At 44.4% G+C, this 16,119-nt stretch overlaps 1 protein-coding gene across 1 annotated transcript in view; it reads right to left on the bottom strand.

Moving 5' to 3' along the window:
* ACTN2 (actinin alpha 2) overlaps positions 1-16,119 on the bottom strand; it is a 421,202-nt gene that overhangs the window by 10,004 nt on the left and 395,079 nt on the right. The window contains exons 19-20 of the mRNA XM_033936711.1: positions 6,782-6,847; positions 678-836 (exon numbers count right to left, since the gene is read on the bottom strand). Coding sequence (XP_033792602.1) covers positions 678-836; positions 6,782-6,847 — 225 coding nt within the window. The remainder of the gene's footprint in view (positions 1-677; positions 837-6,781; positions 6,848-16,119) is intronic.

Genomic DNA, 16,119 nt, shown 5'->3' with positions numbered 1-16,119 from the left:
GGCCGGCCGCGAGTGCCTCGCGTCTGGAGCACAATGAGCACTTTTTCCCTTTAGAAGTGCTCATTGCTCCATACGCGACCTAGCTGTAAAAAAGTGCCGGTTAGTTGAAAAAATACAGTAAAATACAGTTTTCTTAAAGGGAAACAACCCTCCAGACCAGCACTACCTCAGGATTTTTTTTTTTTTTACAGAACAGACTCCACAGGCTCTCGAAGCAATATGCCTTGCTTGATTTAGGGGGCAAGGCTTACTGCTGAGGATCCTCTAAAAAAATGTGGGGAGGTGGAGGAAGTGGGGGGAGGGACCCCGCTCGAGACCCGCCGGGTTTGACACCCCCGAGGTCGGACGAACCCCCAAACAGGGTCCGCCCAACCTCCGTCCGGCCAAAAACAGGGACAATAAACCCCCTAAACAAATTCCAACAGCCCTACCAAGGGAGATGGGTACAGATCACATCAACACCTGCTGGAGACTGAAAGAAGACTGAGGGAAATAGAGAAGGGAGGATAGTATATACTGTCCCAAAGTTTTGTTTTCAGTCTCCACCTGCTGGTCATGATTGGATATATACCCATTCGTAAAGATTAACCTCTACTGGTCTGGAGAGTGCTAAAGAACGTGGGTTAATATTAAAACTAAGACTCAAATGAACTGCCACTTTCACATTCCATACTAACCTTATCTCCAGCTAAAATTCGGAAGGAAGCTATGACTTGTTCAGCAGTGTCTGTGTCAGCTGTCTCCCTGGTCATGAAATCGATGAAGGACTGAAAGGATACTGTCCCTGAGCCATTGGGATCCACAAGTGACATTATCCGAGCAAACTCTATCTCACCCTGGGGAGTGTTTCAGGAAGAAAGAGAAGTTACTCATATATAAGGTAATTCTAATATACAGTTTTATAACCTGCCACTTTAGATCATAAACGTAGAGTGGGGAATACAAAACAAAACATATACTAGTAATATAAACATAATATAAAATCACAATACCCCCTATAAAAATTCCCACCCACCCATCCCATGATATAAATTTGGCATAAGGTTTGTAAAGTGAAGATGTTTTTTATTGACTTTGTAAGTTTGAATGTATGAATTCGTTACAATTGGGACAGTATAATAAGTTCAAAGAGATTTGGGGTCCATTAACAAAATTTTGTAAGAATTGATCATTAGTATTTCCCTTTGATTTCTGAATGAGTGTTATGCACATCCAGGAAGGGTGGGTGGGAGGGTGCGGGAGGGGGTGTTATATACTTATTATATCATTTGATTGTAATGAGTACTGTTTATTGTATGGATTGTTTGTTAACCTGTTGTACTTTATGTTGGCTTTTAAAAATGAATAAAGATTTTTTTTTTTGTTTTAACATCTTCACTTATCCCTCATGAAGGAACTATAACACATCCTAAATATCCAGATTTTCATTTACTTCTTAAAATTCATATAATCAGATTTTATCTTCAGTTCCACTGGCAGCTTATGTCACACATGCATAAAACATGAATAAAAGAGTACATGCTATATCCCCCTTACATGTCAGAATAATAATAATAACTTTATTCTTTTATACCGCCATAACCAAAAGTTCTAGGCAGTTTACACTAATAAGACAATACTTTCACACAAAACGAACTCTGCCCCCCTGGCTACCAGGGCCTCTTCTCACCCAGAATCAACCGGAAAGGAGGAGGCCTGGCTCTGCTTTACAAATCATTCTTCAATGTTCAGCTCCTTGAAAAGGGCAGCCATACCTCTCTAGAATTCTTACTAGCTTCAGTTAAAGACGAACTCCACTCCCCACCCACTAGGCATCTTGCTTCTTTACCGCCCTCCTATCCCCTGGAATAAATCCTCTGAACTTGTCCTAGAGACTATAACCAGAGTCTTCCTAAAATTCCAGAGACTACTGATCATAGGAGATATTAACCTCCACCTTGACGATAACACCAGCAAGGACACAACTGAATTCAAAGACTTCCTCACCTCCCTTGACTTCACCACTCCTCCACCCACACCTACCCATGATAAAGGACATACACTAGACATCATCAGCTTCCTCGACCTGACTGAGCACAAAACTTCTGCCGAAGAGGCCAGCTGGGACCTTGTCATGTGGTCTGACCACCTTCTAGGCTCTTTCTGCCTCCCCATCTTCATGTCTCATCTAGGTACTCCACCCCGGCCCACAAAATCTATCACCTACCGCAAAAAAATCACGAGAGAATTGTTCTGGACCCAATTTCTTAACCAACTTCCCCCTTCTCCTAAACACACAGACCCAGAGTCCAACTGGCATAATTGAGTTACCCTTTCCGGGACTACCTACCACGCTCTGGCCCCTTTATCTACAAAATCTATCTCCCACTCCCACAAAGCCCCCTGGTACCTTCCATACCACAGGGAACTAAAACAGAATTGTCGAGCCCTGGAACGGAAATGGAAAAAATCGAAATCCCCCTCAGACAAACAATCCTGGCGAGACAACATCAAGTGCTATAACACAATACTAAAAAAAGCAAGAAAGAATTTCTATGGAGATAAAATCACCAGATCAAAAAATCAAAATAGTACTCTGTTCTACATCTGGCGAAACTTAACCTCAAAAAACGACTCTACCTCTCCCCTCTCCCCTCCTTCCGCAAACAACTTAGCCAAATTTTTCAATGAAAAGATTTCCACCATAAGGAGCTCTTTCCCCTCAGCAGTCTCTTACAATTCTCTTCCTCCCAATGACTCAAACCCTATCCCAGCGGATAGATCCTGGATGACATTTGAACCCATATCTGAACCCCAGATCTCTAAACTCTGTCTCAGACTGAAATCCTGCAAATGCATCTTAGATCCTTTCCCATCCCACCTTTATGAAAACATTCCTTCACAGGCCATCTCCTCCCTTACGAGACTCATTAACTCTGCTCTACTATCAGGCTTGTTCTCCACAAAAATGGGCCACATTGCCTTGTCACCTATTCTGAAAAAAGCCGATCTCGACCCCTCCCTACCATCAAACTACCGTCCCATAGCAAATATCCCTCTACCTACCAAACTTCTAGAAACCATAGTTGCTACCCAGCTCTCCTCCTATCTCGAGAGATTCTCCATTCTTCACCCCTACCAACATGGCTTCAGACCCTGCTTTAGCACTGAATCCCTCCTAGTTTCCCTAATTTCAAAGGTACAACAACTACACTCACGTAACAAACTTGATGTCCTATTACAATTCGATCTTTCTGCTGCTTTTGATGTCGTCCACCATGACATACTACTTTACCAACTTTCCGAGATTGGAATAGACTCCACCGTCCTAATGTGGTTCTCAAACTTCTTACGCTCCCGTTCCTACACCGTCAACACAAATGGCACCATGTGCACTCTTTGGACTCCATCTTGCGGTGTCCCTCAAGGATCACCCCTTTCCCCTATTCTCTTTAACATCTACATGTCCTCCCTGAAACTCTTTCAACTATCCCCCCTGGAAACAATCTACACTTATGCAGATGACATCCTTGTCCTCCTTGAGACTGACCAGAACCTCACCAACCTCCACGAAAACATTACAGCTTGCATAATGAGACTCCGTGCCTGGTCCCTCTAGGTACAAATGAAACTAAACGAATCAAAAACAAAACTACTCTGGCTCGGCCCAAAATTCGAACACCTGCCCACACTTTTCGCACTACCCACAGGCGATACACTACAGCTCGAATTCTCATGCAAGGTCCTTGGTATCACTATCGATTCCTCTCTCTCCCTCAATGACCACCTCAACTCCTTGGCAAAATCATGCTTTTTCAGCCTTCACATGCTGAGGAAAGCTAGATCCTACTTCAGCCAACAACACTTTGCCATCCTTGTCCAATCCATCATCCTCTCCAAACTAGATTACTGCAACGCCATCTACTTAAATTTATCAAAAAAAAAAGTATTCTAAGACTCCAGCTAATCCAGAATACTGCAGCCAAACTGATCTTCTCAAAACGCAAATCTGACCATGCCTCCCCACTCCTTGCCAAACTTCACTGGCTCCCAATAATCTCCAGAATCCATTTCAAATGTTCCTGCCTGGCTTTCAAGATCATTCACGGAATCCTCCCTCCTCTTATCCCACTGTCTTTCAACTCCTCCAGTCCCGACTCCTCCAGAACTACCCAAAGGCATAAACTAGCCTTCCCCTCTCTATGCGGCATCCACTATGCAGGCAAACTGGGAAAATCCCTTCTCTTCAAAATCACAGGTCTTTGGAACGATCTCACCACCCAGTTGCGGAACCTGAGCTCCCTTCAGTTATTCCGCAAACAACTGAAAACCTGGCTTTTCAGTAAATTGTAACTCTGTCCTTCCCCCCTTTCTCTCCCCCCCTTCTTCACATAAGTTCATGTAATCCTTTTTCTTCTTCTCTACCCACTATTTTAAGTTTTTGTAAACCGTGTCGAGCTCCATACTCATGGAGATGATGCGGTATATAAACTTAAGGTTTAGATCAGATTAGATTAAGAGCTGGACAATCAGCGAAATACAATAATACAGTAAAAAAATACAAACATTTGTAAAATAGAGGGCTCCTTTTATCAAGCCGTGCTAGCGGTTTAACACGCGTAATAGCATGCGCTAAACCGCTGGCCGTGCTAGCCGCTCACGCCTGCCTTGAGCAGGCGGTAGTTTTTTTGGCCAGTGTGGTAGTTAGCGCGTGATTCAAAGTCGCACGCGCTAACCCCGCTAAAAGGAGCCCAGAATTTCAATAATAAAACTCACTAAGTAATAAACTTATCAAACAAAGTAGTCTTAATTAATTTCCGAAAACTGCAATAGGATAACATAGCTAGCTGAATACATTTACCTAACCAAGATTGTTGTCTACCAGCTTGAAATGCTAGGGTCCTATCTAAGAAGGTCTTATTTGGATAAGCAAATAAGTAGAAGTTTCTAGTTTCTCTTGATGGTCTGTGCAACATAAAATGAGGAAAAAGGTAAGCTGAAGACAATCCCGATATCAGCTTAGAGCAAGTACAGGAAAATTTGAATCATACTCTTGCCTCCAAAGGCAGCCAATGAAGTAAATTATAATATGGACTAATTTGGTCGTTCTTTTTTAAACCAAAAATCAATCAAACAGCTGTATTCTGAATTATCCTTAATTTCCTTAGAATTTTTTGGGGTGCTCCTAAACAGATGATGTTACAATAGTCTAAAATACATAAAACTAATGCCTGCACCAATAGTCTGAACGATAAAGGATCAAAATATTTTTTTATGGTTCTTAATTTCCACAATGTAAAAAAGCATTTTTGTACCTTAAGTTTGTGTGTTCTGCTAGTGCTTCTGCATAACCTAAATATCCAGATTTTCAATTTCTTTTATGAACAGACTGCCTGAGTCAGTACGTCAAGCTCCATCTCTGGCAGTGTTCAAATCTAGGCTAAAAGCCTACTTTTTCGAGGCTGCTTTTAATTTCTAACTCTTACCAATATGTTTTATCATTTGTCCCATTTGTGTTTTGATTAGATTGTAAGCTCTATTGAGCAGAGATTGTCTCTTACATTTGTGTACATCCTGCACATGGGAACTGTTGGAAGCGGAGGATCACATTTGATGCAACAATGGTGACATCGAATTTATATTGCGCAAAAGGCCTGGCAATCTGTTTCTGTATTCTGCTACAAAAACGATATCATCAAGTTGCTAGAACTCGAACACAAGTCAAAGGCACATAAAATGTGCCAAAAAGGTACTCAAAATGACTCTTCCAGTGGCCACTGACCCCTTCTCACCCCCTAAAGATGTACCTGCCTGTATGATAGCTTCAGATATTATGAACAGTCCTATTAAAGCAGCAAGCAGGTTCCTGGAGTAGCCTAGTGGGCTGCGTAGTGAACGATAGAGGCTCAGGCCCATATTATGCTCTAACTACTACACATACTAACTACTACACATATGATGGATTATGTGAGCCCTCCAAAACCCACGTTAATCTCAATGTACCTACATATAGGTGATACCTGCAGGCATAAGGTATAGTGTACAGTTGGGTCCAATAGATTTTTGAGGGCTTATAAGTATAAGGGGCTTATGCTGAGATGTGTACCTGGGTCTTTTTATGTGAAATTCACTGCAATGCCCCTTAGCACTCTAAGGCGCATTGTAGTGAACTTCACATAAAAAGATCTCACTGCACTGCTGGGATATCTATGTGGCCAGTCTACTAAAAATGCCAGTCCCTCTTACATCCCAATGGCTTCTTTTGAGTTTTTCTTTTAGACGTGGTTTTTATTTTTTTCCCAAAAAGAGAGACATACTGAGGACAAGCACATCTGAGAAATGGCCATTTTCAAAACAAAAAGTTAAGACGTTTTTCTGTTTTGAAAATGGTCATGTTCACTACTGGATTTTTGTGTTCCACAAAACGTCCAAAATCGGCTTTGGACATATTGCATAAGAACATAAGAATTGCTGCTTCTGGGTCAGACCAGTGGTCCATCAAGGACCTGAGCCCTGAGTCTAGTCTTACCTGCGTACATTCTGGTCTAGCAGGAACTTGTCTAACTTTGTCTTGAATCCTCTATGTGTGAGGGTTGACACTTTGAATTTAACCCTATATTCAATTGGTATTGATTGATTCTTTGAATAGATTCTTGTTTAGCTTAAACTAATGAAATCAATTTATTAAACACATTAAAAAACAAACCAACAACTTCTCCCATATATAGTATTTTGCATCCTAGATTATAACTCCCAGCAGAACAACATATAAAATGAATCTCGTTTAGAGTTTTGTTCATACCAGATCATAACCCATTGAAATGAGGCAAGCTCTGAAATCATCATGGTCCATCAACCCATTTTTCTTCTATTGGCCACAAGAAATCAAGGAAAGCAGGGGAAGGGGTGTTAGAGGTTTCTAAGCCAGAGAGGCCAAAAGTCATCGTCATTTCCATGAAGACCCATCAGGCAATGGAGATTATGTCCATTGGAAGTAGTGATGGTAGTCACAGAAGCATCATTGGTTTCAAAACGAAAGAAGCAGCAGATGGCCCACAGTGAATGAGACACAAACAACAGAAAAGGATGGATCAAGAACAAATAGTGACACGCAACAAAACAGTACAGGAGAGAAAAGAAAGCAAGGAGAAAAAAAATTTAGTAATGTTTCTAGCAGTAATTAAATGCTGCTTTAATATTTTCTTTGCACTACATTTCACAGCCAAGACAATGTTAAATTCTGATTTACATATACTAGATCTTCAATGTATGTAAATCTATCTTGTACATATTTATTAGGCATTTCCCTGGAAATCAATAGTTCAGGATGACCCCAGACAGAGCTATAAACACAATTGTAAAAGATAAAATATGGGGGCTGATATTCAGCCACCAGCAATCAGTGTTTTGCTGACCACCACTGGAATTAAAACCAGAAATTCAATGCCAGGCCATATTAGAGCTCCAGCCCTGAATTTCTAGATTTGAGGAGCTGGCTAACATAAAGCCAGTTATGTGCGATATTCAGTACTTAACCAGATATGGGTTACCACATAAAGAACCTCTTTTACTAAGCCACAGTAGAGGTTCCTTGATAGAAATCTCTACTGCAGCTTAGTAAAAGTGGGAGGGGGAAGATAGGACTGACTTTTTTTTGCAGTTATCCTGGCCTGTTAAGAGCTGAATATCAGCACTTAACTAGCCAGGTGTCATCTCCGCCCCCAAAATAGCCGGTTTTCAGTTCTGAGCTGTTTAAGTGCTGCTGAAAATTAGCAGTTAGCCCCAAACAGGTGATTTAACGGGCAAGAAGTCTTTGCCGGCCGGTTAAATCACTTTGAATATCAACCTGAACAATATTATATTATTTGAAAATTCTAATAAAAAATAGAAAAATGTTATAATAATGGGACAGACAAAATCCTGAAGTCAGATTTGGCTCAGTCTAATTTTCTGCAGAAATGGAAACTGTTGGTACATATCAGTGCTCTTCAACCTTTTTTATATCAAGTGGCAAGATTGAAATGAATGCATTTACAGGAAACGCATTTGAGCAAACGGTTTGAGGGCCACACAGTGTTTTCCATGGTTTGACTTTAAGAGGTAGCTTTGCACCAGTTTTTTTGGATGTCCTGCAATTCTACTGGGATTGGAGCACAATGGCACTGTCAGGTTTAGATTCTATACTATCATTCAGTGACCAACAAGCAGATTAAATATTATCAACTTTCAAGTTGTTTAATACTGATGAAATGAGAGCTGAATTGACTGATTGGGATCAACTTTGATGTTGGGAAGACTTCCGTTCGGCTCTCTGTGCTGCAGGCAGGGCAGGTAAGGAGAAGGAGAGTAGCCTCGCGGCTCGAGTGACTACCAAGGGAGGGGGCGGTCCGCCCCGCCCCGGGTGCAGCACAGCCGGTCAGGTCCCCTTACTTTTGTGGCGCTTCCCCGACCGACCGACCGACAACAGCCCCGGTCCGACAAACCTCCCTGCCCTGTAGCCGCGAATCTAAATTACCTTCTTACAGCAGCTGTAAGAAGGTAATTTAGATTTGCGGTTAAGGGCAGGGAGGTTTGTCGGACCGGGCCTGTTCTGTTGTCGGGCGGGCGGGGAAGCGCCACGAAGGTAAGGGGGCAGGGAGAGAGAAAGGGAGGAAAGGTAGAGTGGAGAGGAAAAGACGCTTAAGGGAAATGGGTAAAACTGAGGGGGGAGAAGGACGCTGAAAGGACATGGGTAAGACAGAGGGGGGAGAAGGAGCTGACAGGACATGGGGAAGATGGGGGAGGGTGGAGAAGGACGCTGAAAGGACATGGGGAAGACAGAGGGGGGAGAAGGACACTGAAAGGACATGGGGAAGACAGAGGGGGGAGAAGGAGCTGACAGGACATGGGGAAGATGGGGGGGAGAAGGACACTGAAAGGAAATGGGGAAGAGAGAGTGGAGAGAAGACACTGGCAGGGAAGAAGACAGAGATGCCAGACTATGGTGGAAGCGGAGGGAAGAAGATGGGTGCCAGACCAATTTGGAAGGGGGGAGAAAGGGAGAGGCACAGTAACAGAGCAAATGGAAGACGCAGAGGGAAGAGAGACAGTGGATGGAAGGAATTGAATGAGAACATGAGGAAAGCAGAAACCAGGCAACAAAGGTAGGAAAAGAATTCTATTTCTTTTTTTTTTTTTGCTTCAGGATAAAGTAGTATATTAGTTGTGTTGATAAAAATTTATAAACATTAGAGGCTCTGGTAGAAAGCTGTTTACAAAGTATGTATTCTTCCCAATTAATATTTCCAAATTAATAAAGTCTTTTTGCTTATTTGTAAATGGGTTTCTACCAGAGCCTTTAATTCAGTAGCATAATTAAATGAAATAACTATTTCTGAAGTTTATAGGGATGGGCGGGGACGGAGGGATTCCTCATTAGGGACGGGTGGGATACCTCACGGGGACGGGTGGGACTTTGGCGGGGACGGGTGGGGACGGATGGAATTTCTGTCCCCACACAACTCTCTACTACAGATACTTTGACTCAAAATTTTCCAGTGGTAGGTGGAAACAAGGAAGGAGGAGGCAGAACTGAGAGAACATGAAAGAACAACAAACAGCAGAGTGCAGTTCCCCAAATGTATTCAATCTGTCATCTAGGGATTTAACAATGGATGAAGCCTAGTCCAAAGGATTGTCTTTTGTACCCAGTACGTGATATGATGCATTTCACACGAGAGTGAGCCTATATAAATTTATTAGAAAATGCAATCTGGCATCTATTTTTAAAGATCAAACGAGAGTAGCTCCAGCCCAGATAGGCCTGAGCAGGCCCTCCAGCTGGTGCTCACCAGGCAATATGGATCCGCATTTGACTGGATTTTTATAGCTTAGTCATGAAAGCTATTGAACAAATGGAGGATAATGTGTCTGCTCCGGCACGAAACATTACAAGAGGTCAGAGAGCTGCTATCAAAGTTTTGGCTGAGGTCCTTACAGACACAATTTGGGCAGCGGATAAAGGGGGTGGTGTGGTGGTTTGGGCAGTGGCGTACCTAGGGTATGTGGCACCCGGGGCCTATCATTTTTTGACACCCCCCCCCCCCCCCCATGTAAAAAATTTTTTTTTTTTTTTTTTTGCAATAACCATGAAATGGAATAAATGGTCAGAATAGAAACAGGCAGTGAAAATTTTCTTTTATTGAACCTCATATATGTAACCATTATTCCAAACATAACATAACATAAATTATGTCTAAATTGTCATGACATTAGAAGTACATATGGAGTAGTTGCAGGTGATGCTTGGGACAGTTCTGATTGTGTTAGTTCGGTTTTATGTGTTTTTTGAATAGAAGGGTTTTTATTTCTTTTTGAAGGTTTTGCAGTCTGTGGTTGATATCAATTGGTTGTAGAGTTGGGGGTCGAGTGTTGCAGCTCGAATGGCTAGGAGGTTGTCGAACAGTTTTTTTCTTTTGACGTTTTTGGTTGGAGGGTGTGTGAATGGTGCACAAGTTCTCCTATGTCTGTTTGAAGTGGATTGAATTATTTAGCTGAAGAAATTAGTTACCCCCCATTCCACACACATTAATTCTCTTCCATTTTTGTTCCCATTATAAAAAACACTGATAAGTTCCCAGAAAAAAAATACATTAAAATAAGAAGTGAAAACAAAGGCCCCTACAGATGAGAACATAACATAAGAATAGCCTAACTGGGTCAGACCAATGGTCCATCATGCCCAGTAGCCCATTCTCATGGTAGCCAATCCAGGACACTAATACCTGGTCAAAACCCAAAGAGTAGCAACATTCCATGCTACCGATCCAGGGCAAGCAGACACTTCCCCCATGTCTTAATAACAGATTATGGACTTTTCCTCCAGGAATTTGTCCAAATCTTTCTTAAAACCAGCTACACTATCTGCTTTTACCATAACTTCTGGCCACTTCATTTTTAAGTTTAGATCTTTCCTTTCAAACAGAGACCTTGCTAGATGTCAAATACAGCACAAGGTAACTTCACATGGACTTAGCTGTGCAGGAAATGTGAATCTCCTCATACACCCACCATATAGTGCAAAAATGTGCAAAGGTCTGTTTTTTTCTTTCGATCACTACATAGCCTAATGCCACACAAGCAGCGCTGTTACAAACATATTCTGTAGGTCAATGCTAAGGATAACAAAGTTTCCTTCCTTGGACCAGAAGGAGATAAACCACTGGAAGAGATCCCAAAACAACACCCAAAGACCCACTCAGTGTGTGAATCAGTTGAGTGGAGTGGACTAACTGGGGGGTGGAAATGGGCCCGGAGTTTGCTCAGCAGAATTTCCCAGACCACCTCTTCCTCTCAACACATTGACACGCTGCCACCATCACCACTAGGAACACCTCACTGGGTAGGCCAGCTATGCTATAAACTTTATAAAACACATTATTATATTTTCTTATAAAGCACATATTTTAACTGACCTCTCTGACATCCTCAGCCTTTCCATTCACAAAAATAGAAGGAAGAAAAGTTCCCATTTCCTGCTGTCTCATGTCCCCGGCCTATACAATATTTTTTTTCTGCAGACCCTTCAAAAGTCTGACCAAATCCTCGTTTCACTTGCATTATAAAGTACTGAGGATGCCATCTCTCCCCAATCCCAGGTCCTAAAGTCTAAGACAGTAGCGCAAACTAATGCTGCCAGATACAGGAAAAAAAAAATTTTGATTCGATTCAGCCCTATTGAATTGGTTTTTCAATTCGATTTTCCTGCCCAGTTGGGTGATTTTTTTCAAAACTCCTGGTGGGTTTTATAGCTTTTTCACCCCCTTTGGCTTCTCCTAACCACACTGGCGCTGTGGTGTAAATAAAATAAAGAAACAAAAAGGACTTTTCCTCTTTCTGTTAAATCCTAGCTCACGTTTGCAGTCCAACATCAGCTCTGGCAGGATACACATTTCAAATCTGACATGTTATAATCACAAAACAGAAAATAAAATTAATTTTTCTACCTTTTGTTGTCTGGTTATATTTCAAATCTTGTTGGTCCAAGGCTCTGGTTTTCTTCTGATAACTTGCTTGCCAGGGTCTCCTTCTTTCTGCATGCTAACCATCCATCTGCCAACTCTGTCCTCCCTTTCCATTTCCCTTCCCTTCCCAGGAAGTCTGGTATCTTTCCTTTTTTTCATCTCCCTCCACAGATCCACCTTTTCTTAAATACCCTTTCATCCGGCATCTCTCCCTCCTTCCCCACCATCCCAGAGTCCACCATCTCTCCGTTTCTTTTCCTAATTACCCTCCTATCCAGTATCTCTATCCCTCCTCCACACCATCCCTTGTGTCCAATTTCTCTCCCTTTCTGTTCCTTCCCTCCCTAAATCCCATGGTCCATCATCTCTCTCCCTCTCCTCTATTTTCAGACCCATTATTTCTTCCCCCCCCCCAAAGTTTGGCATATGCATGTCTCTTTGAACACCCCCTTCCCTCCGTGTACTTCTAAATCATGGTCCCCCCCCAAAGGCCTGTCCCCCCTTAAAGGTCTGCCTGTCCCACCTTGAAGGCCTGCACCCCCCTTGAAGGCCTGTCCCTTCCCCTTGTAGGCCTGTCCCCCCCTTGAAGGCCTGCCTGCCTGTCCCCCCCTTGAAGGTCTGCACCCCCCGAAGGCCTGCACCCCCCGAAGGCCTGTCCCCCACTTGAAGGCCTGTCCCACCCCCTTGTAGCTTCTCCCCCCCCTTGTAGGCCTGTCCCCCCTTGAAGGCCTGCCTGCCTGCCTTTCCCCCCTTGAAGGCCTGTCCCCCCTTGAAGGCCTGCACCACCCCCCTCGAAGGCCTGCACTCCCTTGAAGGTCTGCACCCCCCCCCCGAAGGCCTGTCCCCCACTTGAAGGCTTGTACCACCCCCTTGTAACTTCTCCCCCCCTTGTAGGCCTGTCCCCCCCCTTGAAGGCCTGCCTGCCTGCCTTTCCCCCCCTTGAAGGCCTGCACCCCCTTGAAGGACTGCACCCCCCCCCGAAGGCCTGCACTCCCTTGAAGGTCTGCACCCCCCCGAAGGCCTGTCCCCCCCCTTGAAGGCCTGTCCCACCCCCTTGTAGGCCTGTCCCCCCCTTGTAGGCCTGTCCCCCCTTTAAGGCCTGCCTGCCTGCCTTTCCCCCCCTTGAAGGCCTGTCTCCCCCTTGAAGGCCTGCACCCCCCTTGAAGGCCTGCCCCCCCCCTTGAAGGCCTGTCCCCCCCTTGTAGGCCTGTCCCCCCCCCCTTGTAGGCCTGTCTCCCCCCCTTGTAGGCCTGTCCCCCCCTTGAAGGCCTGCCTGCCTTTCCCCCCCTTGAAGGCCTGTTCCCCCCCTTGAAGGCCTGCACCCCCTTGAAGGTCTGCACCCCCCCAAAGGCCTACACCCCCCCCCGAAGGCCTGCACCCCCCTGAAGGCCTGCCTGCCCCCCTTGAAGGCCTGCACCCCTTGAAGGTCTGCACCCCCCCCCGAAGGCCTGTCCCCCCTTGAAGGCCTGCCTGCCTGCCTGTCACCCTCTCCCCCTTGAAAGCCTGCTTGCCTGCCCACCCGCCCCACCCTGAAGGCCTGATGCCCCGACCCACCCCGAAGGACCGCTCGCCCCCCTGGCCTCCCCGCACCACCTATGAACAGCCGCAGCAGGATCGCGAAGTCAGCGTCAGCGATCCCTGCGCTGCTTCCTGCGCCACGGTCCCGCCCCTCCTCTGACGTCAGAGGAGGGGCGGGATCGCGGCGCAGGAAGCAGCGCAGGGATGCTGACGCTGACTTCGCGATCCTGCTGCGGGCTGCTTCACAGGTGGTGCAGGAAGGTCAGTGGGGCGAGCGGTCCTTCGGGGGTGGCGGGGGACTGAACGGCAAGGCCGGGAACACCCCCTTAGGGCTGGTACCCGGGGCGGCCCGCCCCCCCCCCCCCCCGCCCCCCCTAGATACGCCACTGGGTTTGGGATACAACCCAATACATCCAGGAAGCCAAGCGGCAGATGGAAGAGCAGTTCTATAGGCCATTTAATAGGTGATCCAACACCGGAGCTGCAGGACTTGATAGCTCATGTCTTTTTGCAAGCATTGGAGAAACATGTCATCATTGAAGCTGAATATAAATACATGAAACAGGATCATCCAGTGATTCCTGTGATATATATTTTTGCCAAAGATACACAAAAGTCTCACTAGCCCCCAGGGTGACCGATTGTGTTGGGTATTGGGTCCATGCTAGAACCCCTGTCAGATATGATAGATTTTCATCTTAAACAAGAAGTTGCCAAAGCTCGTTCTTATATAAAGGACAGTATAAATATGCTACTTATTTTGGAGGCTGTTAAAAAATTGCCATTTGAATCTCTACATAGCAGCTCTCTACACTAATGTTCCACAGCAGGAAGCACTGGGGATTATACAGGTTCATTTACATTCACTTCAAATTTCAGACACAAGGGTAGCATTTTTAACATTAGAGAAAAACTATATTTTTGTTTGATCAGGCTTTCTTTTTGCAAGTAAAAGGAGTGGTGATGGGGGCTACACTGGCCCCAACAGTAGCCTGTCTGTACCTCAGTGCATTTGAGGAAAAATTTGTAGCCATCAAATTTTTTCTATGGAAAAGATTCATTAATGATGTATTCATGGTATGGACTGGCCCCCCTGAGTTGTTTGAGGATTTTTAAGGCTAGCTTAACAGCTGTGATGCCAATTTGCAATTTATATCTACTGTAGAAGTGAATACTATTTAATTTTTGAACATGAAAATGAACAATTATCATGATGGTTTTACACCACTATATTCCAAAAGTCCACCAATACGAACAATCTTTTGCAGTATGGATCTTTTCAACCCCAGCATTTGAGGAACAATCTATCAATCGGACAGTTTTTGAGGCTACATAGGTTGTGCACTACTGTTGAGGAATACAAAGAGCAAGCACTGGACATGTGGTCATGCTTTGACAAGCGAGGCTATCCTAGGACAATAATCAAGAGAGCTTATAAGTGTGCGTTGTACGCACAGAGGTCACTACTGCTTCAACCATCTACAACTCAAGATGAATCACAGTTGGTACGTGTGTTGCATTACACCACAAAGCCTTTAAGATTAAGCAAATTATTAAGCAATTTTAGCATATTTTGCAGATTCATTCAATTTTTGAAGCCCTGCCCAGATTTGCATTTTCTAGAGAGAGAAATTTGAAGGATCTTTTGATAAGATCTCACCACGTAGTGAGGGTGCTCGCATAGTTAATATACAAGGACAACATAGTAGCTGTGAGAACTGCTCTATGTGTTCACAGTCTCTGAACATTTCAGTGGTAACCATCCACATTTAAAGTATAGTTATCGGCTGTGACATGAGTTCAACTTCAACTGTTGTATACCTGATTCAATGCCCTTGTCAACTTTTTTATATTGGACATACAATGAGAGCGGTACGAGTCAGCATTATTGAGCATCTTAGCAAAATTAGGAGGGGCAAGATGGAAGCCCTATTGGTACAGCACTGGCTCTTGCAAGATCATCAGCTGCAGGATCTGTGCTATACTGTATTGGAATCAGTCACTCTGTCCTGAGGAGGAAACACTGCAGAAGGAGCAACAATAACGCCCAGGTCAAAAAATACTTTCACACCCTCTGGAAACTATGTACCATCAAACACTACTTCGACTTCCCCTCCTTCAGACTGCTGGTCCAATCCCTAGTCCTAAGCACCTTGGATTACTGCAACATCATATACCTGGGCTCCTACAAGAAAACCATTAAGCGTCTGAGGCTCATTCAAAACACCGCTGTCTGCCTCATCTTTGGCCTCAAAAAGTCAGATCATATTAGCCCTTTCTACAGAAAACTCCACTGGCTACCTATAGAAGCCAGGGTCATCTTCAAATTCGCCTGCCTCTGCTTCAAAACCTTAACAGGCTCATCCCCGATATACCTGTCACACCACTTTGCATTCCCAGGTACCAACCGCACACGCAGTATCAATATGTTTGCCTACCCATCTCCAAAGGGATGCATCTACAGGAAATTCCTCGACAGAACTCTCTCTTTCCAATCTGGCAGATAGAACGACTGCCTGACCGCCCTCATCACACCTGCCCCATCCTACCTATCCTTCAGAAAATCCCTCAAATCTTACCTCTTTGATAAATTCTTCTAACCCCTTCCCTTCCGGCCAAT

This window comes from Geotrypetes seraphini, chromosome 3 (assembly GCF_902459505.1).
Source record: "Geotrypetes seraphini chromosome 3, aGeoSer1.1, whole genome shotgun sequence".
Taxonomy (NCBI): Eukaryota; Metazoa; Chordata; class Amphibia; order Gymnophiona; family Dermophiidae; genus Geotrypetes; species Geotrypetes seraphini.
The sequence above is the reverse complement of the archived record's forward strand: the minus strand, read 5'-3'. Positions and strand labels throughout refer to the sequence as shown.